This window comes from Pleuronectes platessa, chromosome 23 (genome assembly GCF_947347685.1).
Source record: "Pleuronectes platessa chromosome 23, fPlePla1.1, whole genome shotgun sequence".
Classification (NCBI taxonomy): Eukaryota; Metazoa; Chordata; class Actinopteri; order Pleuronectiformes; family Pleuronectidae; genus Pleuronectes; species Pleuronectes platessa.
Window position 1 is genome coordinate 11,726,539 of NC_070648.1, and position 26,901 is coordinate 11,753,439.

Here is a 26,901-nt window from a genome sequence, read left to right on the forward strand (position 1 = left end):
CTCCGCTCAGACGCTTTCAGTTTGGATTATGCTCGTGGTTTACTGAGGGAGTTGAGGGAATACCTCCAGCTCCCGTATCTGAGGTGGTGGAGGAAAGGATTTGCTTGCCCTCGGGCTACTTGGGTTGCGGGGTAGTTTAAACCCAGCTAAACTCTCTGCGCACCCATGGATATTTGAGAATAGGTTTCTTGTGCTTTTTAAAATAACTTTGTTTAAATCCACACTGTACCGTACAGCAATTGGCATTAGACAAACGCGAGGTTGATCTCATTATGGTGCATACAGGACATTTAATATGCATACTCTTCATACAATCAACACATAGACTGTAAATTCACTCTAGAACTCTCATGAAATATTGACATGATAACCTTGTAAGGTAGCAGACGTCTACAGCCCTTTTGGTTTTTCTGGAGCAAGTGGAGCATTGCGCACCTCTTACAGCATCTATAATCAATATCTCCATATTTACACTGGATCACATGATTCTGTTTTAAGTGAAAGGGTCTCTCGTAAATAAGAAACCAACAGAGAATGGTCGCCTAACTCGGGAGTGAGTCCCTTCTCGATTTGCTGGAGTTCTAAGCAGGCAACTACTACATAACCGGTAGATCTTAAATTTGATAACATTAAAATACTGTGTTTACATCTTCAATATTTTAAAGTTTTGGATTAGTGGTTGTACAAAAGAGGAAATTTGTACGGTTCACATTTCTCTGAAAATAAAGTGCACCAACCACACCAAGGCAATTTCCTGTATGTGAAAATATACAAGGCAATAAAAAGAATTCTGATTCTGATTCTGATTCTGATTCTGATTCTGATTCTGATTCTGATTCTGATTCTGACTTTGTCTGAAGCCAACATATGCAAGTGAGTTCAGTAGGGGGTGGGGGCAGCAAACAGGGTCACAGTCTGCCCATGATAGAGGTCAGACCCTGGCCTCCTTAACTTGAATCTCAAGTGTTGCTCTACATTAAATATCCCTAACTAAATAAGCAACAATGAAATTTCAGGATCAGAAATACCACATGCAAGCTCATTATTATTAAGAATTGAACACTCAAAAAACGAAGTCAGTGACAAATGCCAACCTCCCCCATGGCAACCCCGTGACAGGAGCACAGAGGGGGAAAAACACGAATTTGTATATATTTAATTTCAAAAACATTCAAAGTAAGAGGGTGATTGAGATATATTGAAATATTTTATGTTGGGGCCTATAAGTTTGTATTTACCTCCACACATTCGGTCAAGCCATGTTGTTGTATCAGTGGAATTACATATATTATTGAGTTTATGCTGGGGAAAACCAGCACTGCTGTGGTGCCTTTACACCGTTTGCAGTTGAAGGCTTTGTGACTTGATATGGTTTCACCTCCCAACTTTCCAGCGCTAATCATTGTTACAATGTTGTTTGCTTTGTTTATTTTAATACGTTAATCCTGTTAATTTGGGAGTTCCTCAGGGATCAAATTAAGAGCCGCTGTTGTTGTTTTTTGGGTTCATTGCTGAATTATTCTAGATACGCATGCTGCAAAGCTCCCCCTGCATCTGAATCCCTTTTCGCTGTACATCCTCGCACATCTCTTTTATCTACGGAATTATAAAGTCAGAAGTGGTTGTTGCGAGTGGTACGGAAGCCTCTTCGCTTGATTGCATTCATTTGTAATAACAGGCACATTTTACCTCTGCAAATCTGACATGATCGGGGGAGAGTGCATGTCTGTGTATATGGAAGGGATACATGATACAGGGATGGAGGGTCATCAGGGGGGGGGGCTGAAGATGCATATGGCAGTTGTTACCAAAAGCGAGAGGGACGGGAACCTTCAGAAAAGTGCTGGAGGGTTCAGGTGGAGAATTGTGAGTGGAATGAGAGAGGGAGGGCAAGGGAAGGAGAAGGGGAAAACAAGTGATACATAAAAAGTGGAGGGGACAAGTGAGAAGGAGAGATGTAAATGGAAGGAGGTGAAGAAAAGGGAGTGAGGGAAAAAGTGAGAGACGTGCGAGGGTGAACGGGGCGGACGAAAAAAGAAAGGGAGGGGGAGAGAAAGTGCTGGAGGGCTGATATTTAATGTGATAAATGAGTTGTGACAGTCCGCCTCTAACCCCCTTCCAACCAGCGAGGAGGAGGAACTCAGAAATAGAAAGCGTTATGGGTAAAAAGGACATATACAGCATTATATATGTATATAGAAAGACAGCGGCACATGCATAGTGCAGAGAGGGAGAGAGGGAAATCAGTGCAGGCAAAAGGACATTCATAGACAGCATTGTAGATGTACAAAGGGAAAAAGTTAAGTAGGGATGCATACATACACGGGGAAAAGCAGAGATGGAGGGAGAGTAATTTGGGTAAAGGAGATACGACATGATAGAGGGAGAACAGAAGGAGAGGAGGGTGGTGGGGGGGTTGACAACGCAGCACTGGGTTAATGATCTACTGTACGATAAAAAAGTGGGAGAGAGGAGAAGAGACCGAGCGGAAAGATGGAAAATTTAAAGTGAGATGCGAGTCCTGCACAGTGATCGCCCCTCCTCTATTATACGGGTGTCTTGTCTTCATGGGACAGCTAATAACAACTTGTCATCGCACACTGTGGAACAATAGTGGCGGATTTTCTTGTGTTTTGCTCACATTAGGCTGTTGGGCCAGCTCGGCACTAGAGACTCTCTGCTGTGCCAGTGGACCACAGAATGGAGGGAGAGAGTCTAGTAGACAATGACAGCCACTGTAGTTTTGGTTGGGGAGTGGAAGCCTGGGAGATGACTCATAGGGAGGAATGAAGAAGGGGCAAACTGACAGAGAGAGAGAGAGGGAGACGAGAGGGAGGGCCGGAGTGTTTTGAAGAAATAAAAGTCAGGAGCGAGAAGGAAAGGGGATGTGAGGGACCCCGTGGCTGAGGTTGCGTGTTTGATCTCCCAGCTCCTCTCTCCTGAGTCAGCATTAACCGCCTCGTCCTCCTCATTCTTTCTCTTTCGTCTTCCCTGACTAATTTTCTCTTCTTTGACACCTCTGTCTTTTCCCCCCACTCATCATGCCCTCATGTTAATAGCTGCGAACCATCTTGTGATCAAAGATGATGGCCATTCGAGACATTCCATCGCTGCCGGGGGAACGCGCTTTCTAATCAATTAACCATAAAACCACGGATACAATAACATGCCATAGTCGTGGTCAGCTTTCACAGTAGCTTGTCTGCAGCTTGTGCGCAGTGGAAATGAGAAAGTACCGAACTCATGCCTCTCTTTCTTTCCCAACCTCCAGTGTTGACGGCGAGGTTCTCTCAGGAGCCGGCAGACCAGTCGGTGGTGCGGGGCCAGAGGGTGATCCTGTCCTGTGTCGTCTTCAACTACTCAGGCATCGTTCAGTGGACCAAAGATGGCCTGGCTCTGGGCATCGGAGAAGACCTGCGGGGTGAGAAACCACAGAGCCTCCTCAGGCCTCCGTCCCTGAGACTAGAGCTGACTCTGGTTTCTCAGGGGTTGGAGCAGCCAGATCTGATGCTGCACGTTCAAAGCCAGAGAAGTTCATTTCATTTGAGAGAGAACAGATTATAGAGACTGAATGTAAAGCCGATTTGCTTGTTACACTGGTGCTTTGAACTAAATGCTAAACTAAGTATATTTAATGTCACCATAACCACACAACTACCAACTATGGGCTGACTGCGTGGGACCCACTTCCCAGTCTATCACACTTAGTGAGTAAGAGAGTGGACAAGATGAGAGATCCGAGGGTAATGGATGAATGAAACGTCTGCCTGCAAACCAAAGCAGAGCTACAGAAAACACTGTGTTAAATAAATAAAACCCATTTGAAAGTCTTTTTAAACAACAAGCACATTTGGTGGTGACTGTCTGGCACGGCTACGGGTTTATAAATGAATAGCTGGAATGTTTATAGAGGATAGGAGTAAATGAATCACATATAAATGAATCACATATAAATGAATCACATATATATATGTGATTCATTACAATTTAATAGGATGTTATAATATTAGGTTGAGGTTAGGGTAAGACAAGTAGTAACTATGGTGTGTGTGTGTGTGTGTGTGTGTGTGTGTGTGTGTGTGTGTGTGTTTGTGTGTGTGTTTTTGTGTGTGTGTGTGTCAGCCTTTTTTTTACGCATTCATTGGTCAGTGGTGGTGGAGGAGGTAAAAGTACAAATAAATGTACAAAAATGTACTCAAGTAACAGTACAACACAATAATATACGAGCTGTCACAGTCATAAAGGATGCTGCAGACGATGCTACTCAATACAATTGTATTGTCACATGAATTATTTGAAAGGAAACACGATTCATTGTAAAGATATGGTGGAGTAGAAAGTACAGATATTTGCTGATATATGTAGTGGAGTAAAAGTGAAAGGTACCTGAAAGTAAATCTATTAAAGTTAAGTACAGATATATGAAAAATGTACTTAAGTACAGTAACTAAGTAAATGTGCGTGGATATATCCCAGAGTTTCCATTGGTCAACATTTGACCTTCAGAATAAGAAAACACTCTCACATATGTGACTGAGCTAATTTCTAGTGTTGCTACCAAAGCAGAACACTTTGAAAGCTCTCACACACACACACACACAGACACACACTTAGCCAGTGTTAGTACAACGTTGCTTGTTTGTAACAGTGGCGGCTAATGCGTGCTGACAAAATATCTTTGCTGCTGATTGTTTTAGTTGCAGCTAGATTGAGCCAGCGGAGCATTTTCTCCCCCGACAAAGAGATGATGGAGGCTGCCGTGCTACTGGAGGACAGCTTCAACTACTACAGCAGCTATCCCGTCACATCACAGTGTGGGACTCACTGTGTCACTTATTCAGCTTGACGTTAAATTTGGCTACCTCCTCCGCATACACCGTCAAACGCTTGACGGGTAATTCCAAGGGTCCTCGGGCACATTTTGTTACAGACTGACACCCTTCATCTTGGTCAGGGAGCATCACATCATCACCTTTGTCATGAAAGAAGGGGCTGATACTGACTGATTTTATTTAAGGCTAAATACATATATATTTGGCGCTCATCCTAGTCTGCCGCTCTCCACCCCTTATTGTTCTTTGTCTTTGCATTTCACTTTAGCCTCCTGCTTTTTTCCATCCGTCAACATTTGTTTTTCACAGCTTCACTGACTTGAGCAGAGGTTGGCGGAGAGATGCATTTCATCTCTGACTTCATTTGTGCGGAGACAAAGACATTATTTGCATTATTTACATGAGTTGCTAATAGATTCCATTCATTTTCCGGTTTACATGTTACAGAGCATAGCCAGATAAGGGGTTGCGTCTCATTCCGTCAGTTTTAAATACCCAACCTTAAATAGTTTGAATCTACGATGCTTTTTCTAAATGTAAAAGTTGCGGGTCTTTTTTATTTTTCCATCTTGTTTACACCCAGGATATGTGTAGTCCAGCAGTTGGTAACTATCAATGTCCCAAAATGCTGTGAAAACTCCAATAGGAGAATGCAACATATAGTAAGTTATGCTTATTCAGAGTATGACCTTATGTCAGTGTACGATTCAGACTGCTGTTCCAATCAGGTTTAGATCAGAATATTGCTGTCCATGTAAATCTAGTCACTGTGTTGCAGCATTTTCAGAGTAGCACTGATTAGTCCAAAGGTGGAGCTGTCTAATTACTGGTCAAAACCAGCGGGCATATTTAGAAGTTATCTAGAGCATCATTTGTGACATGCTGTCGCCTTGTATTTGTTGAGAATGTTTTTCCCCAGACTATGTCCCTTAATATTTATATATTTTTAATAGTTGTATTTTCCCTATTTTTGTTAATGTCCCCTCTCCTCTCCCTTCCTCTCCTCTCCTCTCCTCTCCTCATCTCCTCTCCTCTGTTACAACCTCATGTAAGATCAGTCCTTTTTCAACCTCTCTCCTTCATTTACCCCGTCTCTTTCTCCCTCACCTTTATCAGGCTCGCCTCCTCCTGTCAACGCTCCTCTCCCACCTGTCTCTCCCTCTCTCTGACCTCGTCTGTCGCTTCCCTATTCTTTCTTTGTCTCCCCCTCTCCCTTCTTTTAATCATATTGTGTCTGTAATGGTCCAGTGCTTCAAGCCAAAGCTTTTAAATAAAAAACATGTGAATGAACACTGGCCTCTTCATGCACACATACACTCAGTGGGTGCCTGTGTATGTTTGTGTATGAGGCTCTGTCCCCCCCCCCCCCCGCCCGCTCCCTCTCTCTCTGGGCTTTTCAATGCGCTTTCTCGCTCTGCACATTTCACATGCAAATGTGCGTATATACAAGGCACACACATGCATGTAGAAGCAAGGACACACAAGGTTAGACGGGCCCCTGCGCGGCTCACTTTGGAGGCTGCACACGGAGACGGCAGCAGAGATTTTCACATGCCATGTACATCTGGGCAGCAAACATGAATTCTGCACCATGCACTGGAGTCTATTTGAGTCCTCTAAAACGTTGTTGTCATAATGCATTCATCTCTCTCCCCCCTGCTGGTGAAAGAGCGCGTGGATGCCACCTAATGGTGAGAATGTACAGCAGTGACACAGCTGGGTCGGGATGGGGGAAGGGAAGCGAATAGCGGAGGGCCTGTGTTTTGTTTGTACGTGGGATGGTGTGTGTGTGTGTGTGTGTGAATGTGTATGTTTGGTCATGCGGTTGTGTTTGTGCATCATGTGCCATTGCGTCTCTCTGGTGTCAGTTGTCCTGATGAAGGAATACTTTTCCCTCATGTGTGACACAGAGCTGATGTTTTGTTTACTTGCCACAAGCTGCACCGTGCTGCATTGTTTTAAAATTCTGATACTCTGTACATGGGTGTGTCGGGATTTTGGCACATGCGATGTGTTAGTTTGTATTTGGAATTTCAGATCTTGAGGTATAGTGACATACAATCACCTTCAGCCTTGATTAGGGCTAAGATTAGCAAATAGTGAAGCATCTTAATAAGCATCTTAGAGATGATCCTGAGGTCCTAAGGTGGAAGTGGAGCTCATGTTAGTGTTTAATTGAATCTGTTGTGTGTTTCTTTTTGCCCTAGCCTGGCCCAGATACCGTGTGTTGCGCGTGCAGGAGTTGGGGGCCTACAATCTGGAGATCCTGTCCGCTGACCTGACTGATGACTCGCTGTACGAGTGCCAAGCCCCTGATGCAGCGCTGAGGTCCAGGAGGGCCAAACTCACCGTCCTCAGTACGTCTGTGTGCTCATGTCTGCGTCTACATTCAGCTTGTGAGGCCAGTGAGTTTTTCTAATGGTGCTCTCTCTTGCTCCAGTACCCCCGGATGACCCGGTGATCGATGGGGGTCCGGAGGTGCTGCTGAACGCCGGCGAGTCCTACAACCTGAGCTGCATGTCTCGAGGGGCGAAGCCGCCCTCCGTGATCGAGTGGCTCAAAGACGGCCTGCCTGTGGACGGGGCTGCCAGTGCTACGGTGAGCCACACGTGCACCCACACGCGCTAAACTCATACCTCCATGAGCTGCATTTAAAAACACAACATTATCAATTACCAGGAGGTGCTCCCGGACAGGAAGAGAGTGACCACACGTAGCTACCTGCCCATCCACCCGGTCGACAGCGACACCGGGAGGAACTACAGCTGTGTGGCCACCAACCTGGCTATTCCCACCGGCAAGATGACAACTGTCACACTCAACGTGCACCGTAAGAAAAGCTGCCCTTAATCTCAAATCGGATGCACGTCAATGTTATTATAGCTCTTACTAAGTAATGCGTGGCAGCCATTTTGTAACAGACACTCCTCCAGGTTGCAGCATATGCAATAAGTAGTAAGCAGTCCCCCCCCCCCCCCTCTCTCTTTCTCTCTATCAGATCCACCCACAGTGACCTTGTCCATCGAGCCGCGCTCCGTCATGGAGGGGGAACGAGTCACCTTCACCTGCCAGGCGCACGCCAACCCTCCTATAATGGGCTACAGGTCGGCCTCCACTCTCAGGCCCATTTCTCATTTTCACTGGGCCTCTTAAAGTGACAGTCACAGTGTTGCTTTTTCATTTGTTTTGTAAGATAAAAAAAAAAGAAGATGTTAGATCCACCATCTATAGATTGCGGGTTATTACATTTTTGTGGTTTCCGCCTGTGTCACATGTTTTTACAGTGTATGTAAAAGTGTTTCTCGAAATCCTAGGTGGGCTAAAGGTGGCGTGGTGCTGCAGGGCGCCAGGGAGAGCGTGTTCACCACCAAGGCGGACCACTCCTTCTTCACCGAGCCCGTCTCCTGTCTGGTCTTCAACGCCGTGGGAAAGACCAACGTCAGCATCCTGGTGGACGTCCACTGTGAGTCACACAGCACTCATCTCGTGACCCACTTCACTGCAGCGCGGAGTCCGAAGGCTGAAATGCATCACTGTCGTGTTTCTCTTTCGCTTCGGCTTTCGCATTATTTCTCAAACACAATCAAATAATCACCAACCTGCTCCCTCTCTCTTTTTCTTCTCCAGTCGGCCCGATCCTGCTGGTGGAGCCGCAGCCACAGACGGTCGACGTGGACTCTGACGTGACCCTCAACTGCAAATGGGCCGGAAACCCTCCGCTCACACTCACGTGGTTCAAAAAGGGATCAAACATGGTGAGAGGCCGAGGCACACGTGTCCTCTGACCCCGTATCCCCACTCACAAAACTAGCCTGAGTATTTTCTCAGATTCTTTTACTGTCAATTAATAGGAGGATAGGAAGGATTTAAGATGACATAAGATGAGATCTAAACACTGTTCGGCAGCCATATTGGTCATCCTGAACATCCATAATCATCACTCTTCTCCTCTAGCCCTTGACCAGGAAAAGGAAGTTTCTAGCTTTGGCAAGAACCACTTTTTAAAACTAAAGTTACATTAATTAGGGCCCGAGCACCGAATGGTGAGAGGCCCTATTGAATCTGTAAGGATTTTTATTATTATTATTAGGGCCCGAGCACCGAAATCGGTGGGAGGCCCTATTGAAATTGAAATGATTATTATTATTATTATTATTATTATTTTTCTTAGCTTAAATGAATTGGCTTTTTGAGGGCTTTAATGTGCTCAAAAAGTTGTAGGAGTTTGCAGTAAATTCGAAGGCGGCGAAAATTTACGTATTCTGAAGTATTTTGAAAAGGGCGTGGCAAAATGGCTCAAGAGCGCCACCTACGGAAAAGCCCCTCATTTAGCATTCACCGATCTTCAAAAAAAACAAAGACTATTGTGTATCATGACTAGATGCACAAAAAAGTCCATCAGTGCATTATGAATAACGCAACAGGAAGCCCGCCAGTTTGACTTTAGTGGCCATTTTGGTCATATTCGATATTTTTTGTTTTAAGTACTCCTCCTACAGCTTTCATCAAATCAACTTACAATTTAGACGATCGTCATCACAACAAAATGGAGATCTAAAGTTATTGAAGGATTAAGTTTTAGCAAAACCGTCTGACCGTGGTGTGGCCTCAAAGTTTGATTAAACGCCATCAAAACACGGGCTCCTGTATCTTGGACATATTTTGTCCAATCGAGTCCAAACTATACACATAACACAAGAGTCGCGACCTGAAGACATCGGTACAGAAATCGTGACTTAAAATCACAGCGTCCCCTGGTGGCAACAGCAAATGTCTTGTTTTTCTATGTGTTACAGTTTGATTCACTACTCGTAGGGCCTTCATTAAATCAACGTAAAAATGTGATGCATGTGTTCAAAACAAGATGAAGATCTAAAGTTAACGAAATTGCAACTTTTCATAATACTGTGTGACCGTGGTGTGGCTTCCAGTTTGAGGAATGAAAACATCTATATCTGGCAGATGTGCTGCAATATTTAGTCACTAGATGGCAGTGTCAGACCATGCTTTGTGTTATCTATGCATTAACAGACTGTGTTTACAGGGTGGCCAACTTTAGAGGAGAATTAAACCTTTTACAGCATTGCTCAAACTTTGGTTTTAGTCTCAATCGCTAAGTTCTTCCTTCATGACAACTCTGAGGGGGGTGTATTTTATTTTAACTCCCTCGTTTAAGCGATATAGATGTTTGAAATTCACGTGACGTCACAGGGACGCGCGCCCACTTCCTGGTGCCATGCTGCGGTTTCAGCTCAATAGAGTGAGCAGCACACGCCTCATCAGACTGTCCGCGGCTTCCACTCCCATATCGTATGAGAAACACGGTTTGAACTTCTGCTTGTTCTCCTGAGGGACACGTCAAAGACGTCTGCGCTCTGTGGTAAGTCACGTAGAGTATTTTATTTAGATGTATTCGCAGGGTGCCTTTGAATCAGGCGTGCTAGCTTAGTAGCGCTAATCCGGACGCTACATACCAGCTGCGATCGGGTTAGATGCGAATGCCAGCTGTTACTGACACACCACCATGAACGCAGGTCCACAAAGCAGAGACAAGCGTTCCTTTATGAGGATGACTCTGAGACAGGAGACTGTGTGTCGGCTTGTAAGCTAGCTTCGCTAGCGGGCTAGCTAAGCTAACTGAAACCTGAGTGTTTAAAGTCACATCTGGAGTGCAAGAGCAGCTGTTCAAAGGAGCATGTCCTAAAGCTCTTTCTTCAGAGTAGTGTTGTAACGTGTTACAGTGAAAAGTAACCGTGTCTGCCACCTTCACTCTTTAAATCGTTGATCTCAGACAGACTTCACTGAATTCTTTTGTTAAATATGAGTAAATCATAGCCTTGTAACTTTACTAGAACAGACAGTGTCATACAGAGTTGTAGGCTTATATGCACTACCTATTTCCTAAGCTGAAATGATTATGATCTGATTAACTTTGAATTAATATTTTATTTTTCCCATGTAAAAGTCTGTTAATTATTTTACCTGGCCCATGTATGACTTTACAGATCTGTGTATTGGTTTTAAGTACCTGTAGAAGGTCCAACTTGACACACAACTTGAATCCAACCACACTGAACACTGACTCCAGGTACAGACCTGTTTTCATTACTTACAAACAAAGTATTGCACATAATACATAATGTATTAAATTATAATGCAATACTTTTAATGTGAAATAACTCCATACTGTACATTTATTGTCATGCTAGTGCACGTTTTAATCCAAAAGCATATTCAAATACATAGTTGAATTTCCACAGAAAATGAGAATACACACTTGTTCAAAAGTAACACTTCCTGTACAATAATGATATATTTTATGTTTCCTATCATTTTATTAGGGACAGACGAGCCTGAAGGACACAGCTGTGATGACCATGTTCTGTCTCTTATGGCAAAGCAGAAATATTAAACACTGGGTTGACCAGCATAAAGCTGCAGATCTCCACCATGTTGCAACTGAGGACATCAGGAGCTGCATTAATGAGGAGCAGAAGTGCACTGTTATGAATGTTTTGTGTTGTGTATGAAGCACCACATATTTCAGATAGAACCAATGTACTGGGGTCTGGGTTTGTATCCTAATGGTTAAATGCACATACTTTAAATCGCTTTTGATAAAACGTGAGAAAGAAATACAACATTGTATACATAGATAAAATGTCTTTCTACCTCATCTGTAATATTCAAGGTGATGATCTCCCACAGAGCTGTTGATAACAGTCCACATCAAGTCTCTCCACTTCCCTCAGTCTGAAAACCTAATTATATAATTAATGTGAGAACTGTTTACAACACTGATTTGTGGACATTATAATCTTATCTATACTGTCTAATTCACTCGACAACTCCATGACAGACTAAATAAACGATGTGAAAATAGTAATGGTGGATATACCAGCCTGTATCAGAATATTGGTGAAACATAGTTACTATCACATGCAACGTACACGTGTAGCGTATTGATAGTAACTTATTAAAAAAATAAATAAAGTCACAACCAAAACAAGACTGTGGAGTTAACTTGCTTCAATCTGTTCATTAGACGTGATAAATAAACGGTAACTTTTATAACAATTACATATTACACAAAACTTGAGGCATGTAAGCATATGATGATAGATAAAGCAATAGGTTATGTTGTATAGTTTGAAGGTTACTTACCTCTAGTTCAGCACCAGCGGCTGGCTACAGGAAGTGGAGCGATCATCCTTGCCGCAGAGCGCAAACGCATGCAATGCGGAGACTAGCGCTTGGTCATCGAACGTTCTCTCTTCATCGACCGCAACAGACTAGAAATTGCCTGTGCTCGGGCCCGTTAGTGCTACAACGTAGCCCTAGTTATTAGGGCCCGAGCACCGAAATCGGTGGGAGGCCCTATTGAAATTGAAATGATTATTATTATTATTATTATTATTATTTTTCTTAGCTTAAATGAATTGGCTTTTTGAGGGCTTTAATGTGCTCAAAAAGTTGTAGGAGTTTGCAGTAAATTCGAAGGCGGCGAAAATTTACGTATTCTGGAGTATTTTGAAAAGGGCGTGGCAAAATGGCTCAAGAGCGCCACCTACGGAAAAGCCCCTCATTTAGCATTCACCGATCTTCAAAAAAAACAAAGACTATTTTGTATCATGACTAGATGCACAAAAAAGTCCATCAGTGCATTATGAATAACGCAACAGGAAGCCCGCCAGTTTGACTTTAGTGGCCATTTTGGTCATATTCCATATTTTTTCTTTGATGTACTTGTCGTACAGCTTTCATCAGATCAACTTCAAATTTAGACGATCGTCATCACAACAAATTGGAGATCTAAAGTTATTGAAGGATTACGTTTTAGCAAAACCGTCTGACCGTGGTGTGGCGTTAAAGTTTGATGAAACGCCATCAAAACACAAGCTTCCATATTTCAGACATAGTTTGTCCAATTGAGTCCAAACTAGACACATACGACAAGAGTCGCGACCAGAAGACATCACTGCAGAAATTGTGACTTACAATCACAGCGCCCCCTGGTGGCAACAGGAAATGTCTTGTTTATAAGACGTGTTATGTTTTTATGTACTACTCGGAGAGCTTTCATCAGATCAACTTAAAAATTAGATGAGACTCTACAAAACAAGATGAAGATCTAAAGTTATCAAAATTTAAACTTTTCATCAATCCGTGTGACCGTGGTGAGGCTTAAAATCTTGATGTGCAAAATGAAAAGACCTGTTTTCATTTCAACCATGTATGTGTTTCATGGTCTTATACTGACCTCTAGTGGCTTTATATTGCCGGCACAACCTACTTGTACCGCAATATTAAGTCACTAGAGGGCAGTGTAGGATCATGGTTTGACCAAGGCACAAATTGTGTCACCTAAGGCAGGGGTAGGCAACCTTTACTATTTCCTCCACTCTTCCCCCAATTTAAAGCTGTCTGTTGCCGCACAACATATTTGATAACACAGGTTATAAAGTTATATATATATATATATATATATATAGTCATGCAATATATATAAAAACTATAGTTTGTTGCATTTATTAAATAATAGAACGACAATAAAGACAACTGTTGACATTTAACTGCTATTTTTACCTGTTACAAAATAGGAAAACACCAAACTCTGACCATGGCGTGGAGTCAAAGTCTGATCACACGCCATCAAAACACGAGTGTCTGTATCTTGGACATATTTGGTCCAATCAACTCCAAACTAGACATGTAAGACAAGGGTCGCGACCTGATGACATCTACAAAGACATCATGACTTAAAATCCTAGCGCCACTGGCTACAGGAAGTGAAGCGTTTATTGTTGCTGCAGAGCTTAAAATGCACGCAAGGCAGAGACATGCGCTTGGTCATCGATCGTTCTCTCTCCCCCGACCGCAACAGACTTGAAATTGCCTGTGCTCGACCACTCTTCCCCCAATTTAAAGCTGTCTGGTGCCACACAACATATTTGATAACACAGGTTATAAAGTTATATATATATATATATATATATATATATATATAGTCATACAATATATATAAAAACTATAGTTTGTTGCATTTATTAAATAATAGAACGACAATAAAGACAACTGTTGACATTTAACTGCTATTTTTACCTGTTACAAAATAGGAAAACACCAAACTCTAACCATGGCGTGGAGTCAAAGTCTGATCACACGCCATCAAAACACGAGTGTCTGTATCTTGGACATATTTGGTCCAATCAACTCCAAACTAGACATGTAAGACAAGGGTCGCGACCTGATGACATCTACAAAGACATCATGACTTAAAATCCTAGCGCCACCTGCTGGCTACAGGAAGTGAAGCGTTTATTGTTGCTGCAGAGCTTAAAACGCACGCAAGGCAGAGACATGCGCTTGGTCATCGATCGTTCTCTCTTCCCTGACCGCAACAGACTTGAAATTGCCTGTGCTTGACCACTCTTCCCCCAATTTAAAGCTGTCTGGTGCCGCACAACATTATTGATAACACAGGTTATAAAGTTATATATATATATATAAAAACTATAGTTTGTTGCATTTATTAAATAATAGAACGACAATAAAGACAACTGTTGACATTTAACTGCTATTTTTACCTGTTACAAAATAGGAAAACACCAAACTCTGACCATGGCGTGGAGTCAAAGTCTGATCACACGCCATCAAAACACTAGTGTCTGTATCTTGGACATATTTGGTCCAATCAACTCCAAACTAGACATGTAAGACAAGGGTCGCGACCTGATGACATCTACACAGACATCATGACTTAAAATCCTAGCGCCACTGGCTACAGGAAGTGAAGCGTTCATTGTTGCTGCAGAGCTTAAAACGCACGCAAGGCAGAGACATGCGCTTGGTCATCGATCGTTCTCTCTCCCCCGACCGCAACAGACTTGAAATTGCCTGTGCTCGACCACTCTTCCCCCAATTTAAAGCTGTCTGGTGCCGCACAACATATTTGATAACACAGGTTATAAAGTTATATATATATATATAGACATACAATATATATAAAAACTATAGTTTGTTGCATTTATTAAATAATAGAACGACAATAAAGACAACTGTTGACATTTAACTGCTATTTTTACCTGTTACAAAATAGGAAAACACTAAACTCTTACCATGGCGTGGAGTCAAAGTCTGATCACACGCCATCAAAACACGAGCGTCTGTATCTTGGACATATTTGGTCCAATCAACTCCAAACTAGACATGTAAGACAAGAGTCGCGACCTGATGACATCTACAAAGACACCATGACTTAAAATCCTAGCGCCACCTGCTGGCTACAGGAAGTGAAGCGTTTATTCTTGCTGCAGAGCTTAAAACGCAAGCAAGGCAGAGACGTGCGCTTGGTCATCGATCGCTCTCTCTTCCCCGACCGCAACAGACTTGAAATTGCCTGTGCTCGGGCCCGTTAGTGCTACAACATAGCCCTAGTTATTATTATTATTATTATTATTATTATTATTATTATTTCCCTTTGGGGGGCTTTTTCAGGGTCTAGACATGCTCAAAAAGTTATGAAACTTTGCAGGAAATTCAAGGTCTGCGGATATTTTAGTATTCTGGAGTAATTGGAATTGGGCGTGGCAAAATGGCTCTACAGCGCCCCCTGGAACCAGCCCCTAGGTTTCCACATAACGGATTTTCATCAAAATCTGGATATAGGTGTATCGTGACCAGTCATGAAAAAAAGTCTCATGGAGCATTATGAAAAACGCAACAGGAAGTCCGCCATTTTGCTTTTAGTGGCCATTTTGGCAATATCCCACATTTTTACTTTTACGTACTTGTCCCAGGGCTTTCATCAGATCAACTTCAAATTCAGATGAGTGTCATCACAACAAGATGGAGATAAAAAATGATTGAGGGATTTTTTTTTTATCACACCGTGTGACCGTGGCATGGCGTTAAAAATTGGTTACACGCCATCAAAACACGGGCATCTGTATCTCGGACATACATGTTCCAATCAAGTCCAAACTAGACATGTAAGACAATAGTCCCCGCCTGATGACATCTATGCATAAATGATGACTTAAAACCGCAGCGCCCCCTGGTGGCAACAGGAAATGTCTTGTTTTTTGCTTGTCTTACACTTGGATGAATTTCTCCTCATCCACTGACCTCAACCATGTCAAACTGTATCAAATGGGTCCCAAGACATTGACAATGAAGACATAAGATTACCGTGACTTTTCGTCAAACGCCATATGAATGGCGTGGCATTAAAGTTCATCAACTCGCCGTGAAACACGAAATTGCTGTAACTTCAGTGTTCATGATTCTATCTCTCTCAAACTACATGTGTGTAACAACAGCCCCCCCCTGAAGATATTCATATGGTTTTAAGAAATGGGCGTGGCAAAAAAACTGACCAGCGCCCCCTATAGGAAAACCCCGGCACTACGATGGCCGACATTTATTCAAATCTATCGGGACATGTGTCGTTTCATAACAAACAAAAAAATATCTTGGATAGGTATGCTTGACCAAACAGGGAGGCCGCCATTTTGGATTAAGTGGCCATTTTTTTTCCATATTCCACATTTTTACTTGATGCACTTGTCCCAGGGCTTTCATCAGATTAACTTCAAATTAAGATCAGTGCCATCACAACAAGATGGAGATAAAAAGTGATTAAGAGATTGACCTTTCGTCACACCGTGTGACCGTGGCGTGGCGTCTTGAGTTTGATTAAACGCCATCAAAACACGAGGTTCTGTATCTCGGACATACATTGTCCAATCGAGTCCAAACTAGACATGTAAGACAAGGGTGCCATCCTGATGACATCTACACAGAAATTATGACTTGAAATTACAGCGCCCCCTGGTGGCTACAGGAAGTGACATGTTTTATACTTTGATGAACTGCTCCTGGCTGATTTACAATATACAGCTCAAATCAGATCAGTCAAGTCATTAGATCATGGTCAGAATTGTGACGTTTCCTCAAACCATTTAAACATTGAGGTGCGGCGAAGGATTTTCCTTCGCCAAAGGACACGATGTTATCATAACTCCACTGTGCATTGTCCTATCACTACCAAACTTCTGTCACATGATAAGAGTACCAGCCTGAACAGCTCTATGTGTCAATATTTCCTCAGTGTCATAGCGCCACCTACTGATTATCCATGAAACAGGAAGTACTTTGTTAATCCACACTGCCTTATCCAACCGGCTCCAAACTTCTGACCTATGATCACAATCCTGATCTGAACAGCTCCATATATAAACATTAGTTCAGGGTCATAGCGCCACCTACTGATCAGTGTGAAAATTACATTGTGGTAAAATTTTCCAATTGACACGAAACTGCTCACGCTACATCAGAGCGGCTACTTGAACAGATCTATAAGTCTGTGTGTAATAATAGTGATGGCGCCACCTACTGGCAAACCTACTGCCGCAGAGCGCAAAACGCATGCAACGTGGAGAAGTGCATGCTCGATCGATGATGTGCGCTTAGTCATCGATCGCTCTCTCCACCGACCGCAACAGGCTTCAACGTGCGGGTGCTCGGGCCCGCAAGTGCTACAACGTAGCCCTAGTTATAAATGTTTTGTTGTTAACATCTCTTGTGTCACACCAGCCAGAAACTGCATATAAGTAGTATAAACATCTGCCCCGGTTGTTAATGACTCCCTGGCTGGTGGACTAATAAACAGTGTGTTTATGTTACATATACTAACTTATATGAAGGTATAGTTCAGAGTGTTGTGGACTGATGTGACCTCATCTTTATAACCAGCCTGGCTCAGGTGATTCTCTCTCTCTCACTGGGTGGTTACATATTTAGCCATCATTTTCACACAGCTAATTTTCCGATGGATGTGGTTGCCAGGCAACTGCAAAACCTTTGTGATGGGTTAAAAGCATTGTCAGCCAGTTAGGGTCGGAGCATTAGAGCATGTGTGCCGAAATGAAGCCGGACTTTAAAACATGGAACATCAAATAATGAAGTGAACAGGTGGAGGTATCACAATGCACTCGCTTCTCTTCTACATATGTTTTATTTCCCTGACGCTGTGAAGCAGATTTCCCTCGTTTATATATTTTTTTTTTCACTCCCCCACAGGTTCTGAGTAACAGCAACCAGCTGTATCTGAAGTCAGTGAGCCAGGCGGACGCCGGCCAGTACGTCTGTAAGGCCATCGTCCCACGGATTGGAGTAGGAGAGACTGAGGTTACGCTCACTGTGAACGGTCAGAAAACATCCACATACTTTCATGTATCACTTTTAGAGGATGGAAATCTTTTAGTTCTTTTAAAAAGGTCAGCTTGTCAGTAAATGGAAAAAAAATGGTGAAAGTGAATATCGTTTATTTATAAAAATCATATGAAAGCCTCTAGAACAGGTCGTCTAAGGTCATCGTCTTTAGAAAGCACATTTAGATTTAATATAATTTTTTGAACATTGATGTATTTTCTGTGTCATGCACTCATGTGTCCTGTCGTTTTGACCGATGCAGGTCCTCCCATCATCTCCAGTGATCCAGTCCAGTACGCAGTGAGAGGAGAGAGAGGCGAGGTGAAGTGCTTCATCGCCAGTACGCCTCCTCCGGATAAGATTGTAAGTGAAAATGAAAAAAAAAAGGGAAAATTACAAGGATATGAAACCTTTCTGGCACCAAATCCACAATTGAAATTTATAAATTTGACCCCAGCGTCAATTATTCAGACAAAGACTGCCAAGCAAGGAAAAGCTTTGGTCACAAAGAGCACAAGGTTGTAGCTTTTAGTCTGACAGGGGTTTGTGTTTTACTGTTACTGTACCTTCTTGTTCCTAAATGGCCCTCGCTCCTGCACGGCAAATGCTTTTAGGCGCTGTCCCCTTTTCCTTTTGAGCGGTGACTCACCCTTAAACTCTCCCAGAATGTTCCTCCATCCCATCACATAAACAAACCAACACTAACACTAAGCCGCTCCGCTTTTAGCTCCTGCGTCAGAAATCGGCTCGGATGCTCTCTCCACTAGGCCGTATCGCCGAGACGCCACGGCAGTGCTAGCTCCCCGCCTCCCCCTGTGACTGATCCGTGCTGACTCGCAGTGCGCGCTCCTAATGCAAGTGGCAGAGGTTGGGACAGAAAAAGATTTATAAAATATAAAGGACTGGAGAGGAACAGTTGTCCCAGTAAACGCCTCAGCCAAGGAGCTTCTCCTGCTCTGGAATAAGTGGGCACATTATGGGAACATGTGGGTTTATGCATAATTAACTGGCCTGCGTACAGTACTTCAATGCTGAATAATAGAGCTGCTTTTAGTGGCTTTAAAGTCGGAGAATGTGCGAGATTCAACTTCACTTGTGCCCGCAGAAACACACAAACTGTTGCTTGTTGGAGGAAATCATGCAACGTGTGCATTAACATGTACTTGATGTATATTTATGGAGTTTTCCTTTGTCATGCACGTCTGTAGTATGTATTCTATTCATATATTGCTTTTCCCTAAACATCTAGCCACTGCCTGTATGTCTGTTTGTGGAACGAATATCTCACGGACTATTAATCCTATAGGCTATAGGTGCAGGCCAGTCTGAGGACCGAGTTGAATATTCTTTTTCTCATTTTGATAACCTGATTATTTTTATTTCACCACTTCGTCCAGCACACAAACAATAAAATGTGACAGTTTATTGTAGAATCTCATTGAAGAGGACTCACTAATGACAAGGTATAATACTGAAGTAGCTCCGGAGCATTATAAACAGGCAGATTTTGAATAGCCACAACGCTATACACTCTCATATGAGAAAACATTTTAAACTCTGATGTGTGGTTTAAATATTTTACATATTTTTATTTATATTTTATAAGCTATTTCCTTTATTTGATAGAGACACTAAAGGTAAGACAGGAAATGGGGTGAGAGAGAGACACAGGTCGAACCAGGAATCTTCGGGTCGCCCCTCTATTTTTCTTTTATCATTTAAGAAAAAAGAGTTCTTCAAGTTATACACATTTTTTGGCACAAGACGCCAGCCCATTAAACCAACTCTATTATTTTTTAAACAAAAAGAGCAATAGGCCTCCTCTTAAAGGAATACTTGGAAATTGTAAGTAATAAACATTCAGTTTCTTGCCTAGGGTAATATAGGAAGATGGAGCCACTGCCAGCAGCCTGGCTCTGAGCACCACCTGTGGAAGTGCTGGTTGGTGGAAGTTGTTAGTGTCAGATGGAGCCAGAGTCTCTCCTACGGTTTCAATCTGAACTAACCGACTTCCTATTTACATCCCAACAACTCTTTCAGCAAGAAGGCAAATAATAAGCACAACACAAAATGCTTAACCATTCTTTTAAAACATGTTTCAATACTTGTAGTGAGGGTTTTAAGAACAGATTCCAGCTCAAACGTGCATAAAATGCCCTAAAATTCTTCACTGAGGTCTCAGGTACACGGATCACAGATACATGACTATTCACCCTCAATGTTCAAGTTAAAATCTTCCAATTCCAATTGTATTCCAAATAGGGCTTACCTTAATTAATAGTTACATTACCTAATTCACCCTCTGTGTGTGCATTGCAGGTGTGGGCGTGGAAGGAGAACGTGTGGGAGAAGGAGAAGGGGACGCTTCTGGAGAGGTACACGGTGGAGCAGAGCAAATCGTCGGCGGAGGGCGGCGGCGTCCTCTCCACCCTCACCATCAACAACGTGATGGAATCGGACTTCCTGTCCAATTACAACTGCACGGCCTGGAACTCGTTCGGCCCCGGCACCATGATCATCACGCTGGAGGAGACTGGTGCGTTGTGAAAACCATACATGGTGTCTAACGTCATGCATTTTGGACAAGGAATATGCTTTAGGAATAGTTCAGGGCAGATTCCAGGTGAGGGGCCATCGGGGAATGACTCAAATCCGATTGGCCCCTGAAGGGACCCTGTGCCCCTGACCATTTATTGAGAATTTTTGTCTTTTAGACAGTTTTGAAGAACACATTGTGCCTGAACAAGAAACAATTTTCAAGATAGATTTAATGCTGCGTGGCTTTGCTCAAAGCTATTGAGTTATCAGAATTGGCCCCCCTGTTTTAAATGTGGCCCCCTTTTGGCGACTGATTTAGCAAAATCCTAGATCCACCTCTACAAAATAACACAGAAGAACATGCCAGGCTTCATATTACTTATTACACAGTTACAGTGTAGACAGAGTCTTGTAAACAATAGATGGAATAACAATTAGTTGCCAACAGCTGTAAAAAAGGCTAAAATATATTTTATATGATTTAATGATGATTAGTGGTTTGTGTTTATAGGACTGTGGTTTTTCTCAAATAAAATCCTTGGCAATCTTCATGTCGACTGTTTCTCTCACCATCTCCTTCCCTCCCCTTCATTTCAGAGGACGTCCCGGTGGGAATAATCGCTGGTGGGACGGTGGGCTCCACCATTCTCCTGTTCATCTTCCTGCTGGTCCTCGTTCTCATCTTCTACCGACAGCGCAAAGGCAGTGAGTCATACCCTTTACATCTAATATAACACATAAACAATAATGTAAAGAATAATGCATTTATTTGTATGGCATGTTTCAAAAGACACAGTAACAATGTGCTTAATATGTTGTTTGAAATACACACATTTCAAAAAGAGCAATACATACAACCGACAATCGAGAATAAACATAGACACATAAATTAAGCATGCAGCCAAAATAAACAATTGTTTAAAATATCAGTGTCTATACAGAACTGAGCTGCCCTGGCTATTCAGGGTGATGTGAGTTGTATTCCTGAATATATCAGACTAGAATGTGAGGTGATCAATATGTGGAATTGTTTGCTTAATATGTAAAGGGGTCAATAAGGAGGTTTTTCTTTTGAGTAAATCAAACGTCTCTGAAGCTGAATTAGAGTATATGTAGGGAAGGAAAGAACCTGCTAAGTTTAACCAAAAAAAGGTTCAAAGATATAATTAAACCAAAGTAGGACTTTATATTAAAATCAAGCATCTTATGGCACTGAATCATGTTACAGCAAACTTATGGAGGAGTCAGAAGTTTTTGGTTGCACAACTGAGCAGGAGCAATCTTTCCTCTGGCCCTCGAAGTTGATGGATTTAAAAACAGGTTGTTTGATTTGTGTGAATTAGCCGAGGTTGTGAATGACCCAAATTTTCCTTTGTATAGCGCAAAGACAAGTTCCATTACAATAAGTGTCTGTTTCAAATCCAGAAATGTTCTGTTGCTCTAAAGATGACAAAACAAAAATCCTTGTTTCTAAATCTTGTAAAGAAATGTCAGGATGGTTTTATTTGTGTGGTTTTGTTATTGATGCTGCTGCTCTGGTTTCTTTTTTGTTCTTTTAGTTTATCTGGATAATTGTGTCTCGTAAGCCTGATTTAGGCTGCGCACGTAAAGTGCATGACAAGTAATGGAAAATCAATCAGTCAAGTTTTCAGAATCCTTTTAAGATAAACCGCAGATCTGATGGAAAGACGGAGGCTGTTCCAAAGTTTTGGATCAACAACCCCAAAAGCACGTTCACCTCTGGATTTGAAATAGGAACAGGGAACAACATCTCGCCAGTTCATCAGACACTTTTACGATCTGGTATAAACTTTCATCACAAGGCCTCGCTGTGTACCTACAACTTCCTCCCCACCATATGGATATAGGTGCCCCCTCTGAACCTGCTCCTCCGGCTCGTGAAAACACGCCGGCCGGGGGTGCGCGTGTCCAGCTGCATTCAACCTTGCCGTGTTTTGCTTCTAGGTCGGCGCGGGGTCACGCTGGGTAAGCCCGACATCAAGGTGGAGACGATAAACAAGGAGACCCACAGCTTGGAGGAGGACTCCGGCAGCGTGTCCACGGCTTCGCGCATGGTCAAGGCCATGTACTCGGTGAGTGGCAGCAGCAGGATGAGTGTTTGTGTGTGTGTGTGAGTGTGTGTGTGTGTGTGAGTTTGGGCTGGACTCTGTTTATACAGCCTGCAGTCGTAGGAAAAACCTCAGATTAACTCAGCCACCTCTCCCTGTGCTACACCTTCTGACTAAAAACCAACTCAATGCTTTCCCCTCTTTTTTTTAACACTTATAATTCCATTTTCTCCTCTCGTTACCTCCTTCCCTCTTTTCCTGTTTTGTGGTCACCTTCTCTCCTCCTCTTTTTCCTCCTCTTTTCCCATTTTTGTTTTGTTGTTTGACCGTTTAGTTTCTCCCCTCTGTGTCCTTCTCTCCCTCCAATCAGCCATTTAAAGACGACATAGAGCTCAAGTCCGACCTCCGCAGTGACACCCTGGACACCCGTCAGGAGTACGACTTAAAGGTGAGAAAACGCTCATTTCTGGTCATTCCCACAGGGCACAGATGGTCTTGAAAACCTTCTTCTTCAAACTAAAACGATCTCAATCCACACAAGCGCTTTTGCTGTGTATAAGGTGTTATCCAGGTCAATACCGAAATGCCTGAAGGAGCATTCCACGTAACCACTAGTGCACACTGGGAATGTATTGGTCAGTGTGGACAGGAATTTTTTGATCGTGGGCCATTTAGACTGAGAAGGCTGAACTTTAATGAGACGATCCGGTCATGGGAGGATTTCTGTGATCGGTGTTACCGGCTCGTCCAGCCCTTATTGCTGCTACCTAGCAACAGAGCTAGAATTACAAAGTTTTTGAACGCCCCTTGATCTTTTTGTAACATGTGTACTGTCACCAGTGCCACCAAGTCCGGGGCAGACACCAGGAAGTCATGCACAGCTCCACTTAGTCCACTTATAGTGTTCATTTGGGGTCTCTTCAGACATGTTTGGACCGTAATGTTTAACGTTAAAACCCGTCAATGATCTGAATATCTTAAATTTATTAAATAGGGCAACAGGGCTCCATCTGATTGAATATATTCACACACCTAGCGTGAATGCATGGCCCATGGAACACCATTTATCGCATACTTTGATGACGCGATGAGGATACATTTTCGATATAACGTGCAGCCCTGATACTCAAGCATCGGACGTCTCGTGGTTTGCCCGCACCATTACCTCTTTGAAACGGTTTGAATCCTGGGATAGGTTGAGCCAGGGAGGATCCACCAATTGGAGCCTTCACTTCTGAGGGATGGAAGGACGCAATGGGAAATGGGACAGTCTAGTCATGGCACTGTCTTAAAATGGAGCCTCAGAAGGATGCAGACCCTTGAATTGAGATAGCAGAGTTAGAATCATTTGTATGGAAAGAGTCCAAAGCAACTTTATTTCCTACTAAAAGACCTAGATTGCACAAAGAAGGGTTAAAATCCCATGTGGGTTGAAAAACATGTTTAAAAAAGATACAGAAGTCAGGAAATCAGACTGAAGTCACAGTGGGGTCTTGTGGAGTTCATTTCTGACAAAGGTTTCATTCTAATTATTATTATCACATCTCAAAGGTTTTGAAATACCCTAATCATGAGTGACACTGAGACTCTGAGTGACGCACTGTGCTGCGGGTTGACACTGAGAGCATCTGCCAGGCTGAGGAAAAATACACTCAGAGGGAGAGCACACTTAAATGTTTTATGTTGAAACCAACCCTAATTCATAAATATATGATCCCAAATGAGTCCATCGATTGATATCATCACTGCCATAATAAAGGTGATCAATCACCCTCCAGTGGCGCTGTGTAGAAGTATGGATTTTTGTTTTTCTTCGCATGAAAAAATAACAAGTCCGCTGCAGTTCCTCTACTATTTTCTAAAGGTGTAATGATTAAACCTAATGTTTTTTCTGGGAGATGGCGTTTAATTTGATTATCAAAACTCCAATTTTCTATGTAATTATACAACTTTTATATAGGGTCATAAATTTAGGCCACAATGATATGGAGTTAAATTACGGAGGCAGAAAAAGAAGAGAAAACTACAACAACAACAACTTAGCGGTATTCTAATAAACAATTTCAAAATTTACCTAAATAAAAGACATAAGAGAAGGATTATGGATTAGAAAAAATGAAAAAAACTAGACTTTTTAAACTTAAAATGCCAAATAAAATACATCCATGTGAGTCATGTGAGATGTTAAAGTTAAAATGACGAGGCCCAAACATGTTAAATAAAAATAAAGTTTCCTAAGACACTTGTATCTGTAATTTACAAGGCTCGGGATCAAATTTCTAAAATGACCAAAGGGTAGAAGTGTACTTAATTTAACGATGTGCTAATTTGTTCCTTGGGTCAGATCTCCTATGTTACTTCGAGGGGTGAACAATGTGTTTGGTTCCTCATGAAACTGTAGCAGAACATGTTGGTATATCCCAGAAGATGATAGATACAGCTGTTTTTACTTTTCCTCATTCCACAGTACGATGGGCTCTGGCTTTAGCTGCTTTGTTTTCTCTGGGCAACGTGTTGTCGGCTGTGTCCAGCAGAAAGAGAAACCTTGAGCCAGATTGTCATTTGGATTTATCAACAAAAACATCTAATGGAGACCTCACAGTGTCTTCAGCAGAGATGTGTTTCCTGTGCCGGTGGTCTCTTTGTCTTTGAATTTCTTCCAAACTGCGTGTTATTCGATATCTGTGAGAACAACAGAGTGGGATATTTAAGACAATAACATTCTGCAGTGCGGTCAGCCGTTCTTTTAATTTCTGGTCTCTCCCTGCCCTTCGCTCTCAGGCCAACTGTGAGCCTCGCTTCTCTTATTACTTGAAAATTTGGCGCTATTGTTTCGAAGATATTTAAAGGCAGCACTTTGTTAAAAAAAATCAAAAAATGAAAAAGAACAGAGGAAGTTCAGGCGCATTCTGCCCATTCAGCTGGCATGAATCATTTATACGTTTTGACACCGCAGGGTTGCACTAAGGTGATGAATGTATTTTCACGCGTAAAGCTGCCAAATTCAGACATGAATCCACCCCAGGAGGTGGTTAGATCACCCCGACGACAGCCTCAGCCAGACTGCTTTTTTCTGCCTCCTGCTGCCTGAAGCCGCAAAGCACTGAAGCAAAGTTGGTTGGGGGAGAAGTCTGGGTCCATGTGTGGCATGGAGACGGTGGGATCATGTCAGAAAAATCTGCAAAGCAACGTTGGAGCGTTCAGCGGGGGGTGCAGTGAGCGGGGAGAGCATCTCCCCTCCACGACCCCGCGTGCTGGCAGGGATCCACTCGGCTGAAGAGGCCCGGAGTTTAACGCTGACATTTTGATTTTCAGATTTTTCTTGTTAACTCGGTAAAAAATGTGAAAGTTGTGTAAATTCCATACAAAGCAAGTTTTGCATGTGTAGTTTTTCTCCTGCTGGAAACGTGACACACTGAAGTTAAACTAAAAAAACTCTTGAGTAAATACCAAGACAGGTTTTTCGAGCTTGCTTATGTTGGATCCTATTTCCAAAGGAAATTGAGGAGCTGCTCTCGGCCAGAAAAAACTAAAACAGATGCGACTGCCCCGTGAATATGTCAAATATAACAAGAAATTACTTCTACTCTATTCATTTTGGGGGCTTTCCCATTGTAAGGTCAATGGACAATGCTTTTGCCAACTTTCTGTCTTGTCTTAATTATTGTTAGAACTAAACAGTCATGTTCATTCATTTCTTAATTTCTTAAAACATCTTCAAAGAAATTAGTATATACAATACAGTGTATGTATTAACCATAAAGTGGTATCAAGAGAATAGGGACACAGCAGATAAACATCAGCTTTCTTTCAATGTCATGCTGCTTTTAGAACTTTCATCCAAATGCAATCTTATAATTCTTCAGGATTATTTATTTAAAAGTCTATAGGTACATGAGAGATTTTTTTGTATTATTTATTCTAATCTGACGTTGTGCTCCATGATGCCAGGCTGGATGGATTAGTTGTGTAAAGTGTAACTGTGACACTAATCCGCTGTTACAGGGAGTGTCGCTGCTGTTGTTCAGAGCCTGATTTTTCTCCGCAACTTAATTTGCATATGTTTCTGAAAAAAGGAAACTCTGACCTCAAGCAGCTGAGTCACAAGAAAAGCCAGAGCCAGAACACAGTCTTAATGAAGCCAAACCTGGATGCTAAGCAGCTCGAGGCATGCAGCTCACCCTGACCTCTGACCTTCTATAAGAGAAGATTTGTCTGTGGCAATCAGAGGAGAACATAACAATATA

The 26,901-nt window shown here is 42.5% G+C and overlaps 1 protein-coding gene and 1 long non-coding RNA gene across 3 annotated transcripts in view; both read left to right on the forward strand.

Annotated features, from left to right (window-relative positions):
- The window catches only part of kirrel1a (kirre like nephrin family adhesion molecule 1a), a 40,947-nt gene that overhangs the window by 11,326 nt on the left and 2,720 nt on the right, over positions 1-26,901 (forward strand). Inside the window, exons 2-14 of one of the 2 annotated variants that reach the window (XM_053416504.1) lie at positions 3,272-3,421; positions 7,040-7,189; positions 7,273-7,430; positions 7,512-7,662; positions 7,831-7,936; positions 8,147-8,295; positions 8,460-8,587; positions 17,916-18,042; positions 18,310-18,410; positions 20,367-20,583; positions 21,183-21,290; positions 22,551-22,678; positions 22,989-23,102. In XM_053416504.1, coding sequence (XP_053272479.1) covers positions 3,272-3,421; positions 7,040-7,189; positions 7,273-7,430; positions 7,512-7,662; positions 7,831-7,936; positions 8,147-8,295; positions 8,460-8,587; positions 17,916-18,042; positions 18,310-18,410; positions 20,367-20,583; positions 21,183-21,290; positions 22,551-22,678; positions 22,989-23,102 — 1,787 coding nt within the window. The remainder of the gene's footprint in view (positions 1-3,271; positions 3,422-7,039; positions 7,190-7,272; positions 7,431-7,511; positions 7,663-7,830; positions 7,937-8,146; positions 8,296-8,459; positions 8,588-17,915; positions 18,043-18,309; positions 18,411-20,366; positions 20,584-21,182; positions 21,291-22,550; positions 22,679-22,988; positions 23,103-26,901) is intronic. The other variant, XM_053416505.1, reaches the window with a different exon arrangement.
- LOC128430461 (uncharacterized) lies at positions 10,145-11,311 on the forward strand. The gene is made up of 3 exons (XR_008334026.1): positions 10,145-10,212; positions 10,838-10,920; positions 11,174-11,311. It is a non-coding gene; the product is annotated as an uncharacterized LOC128430461 (long non-coding RNA).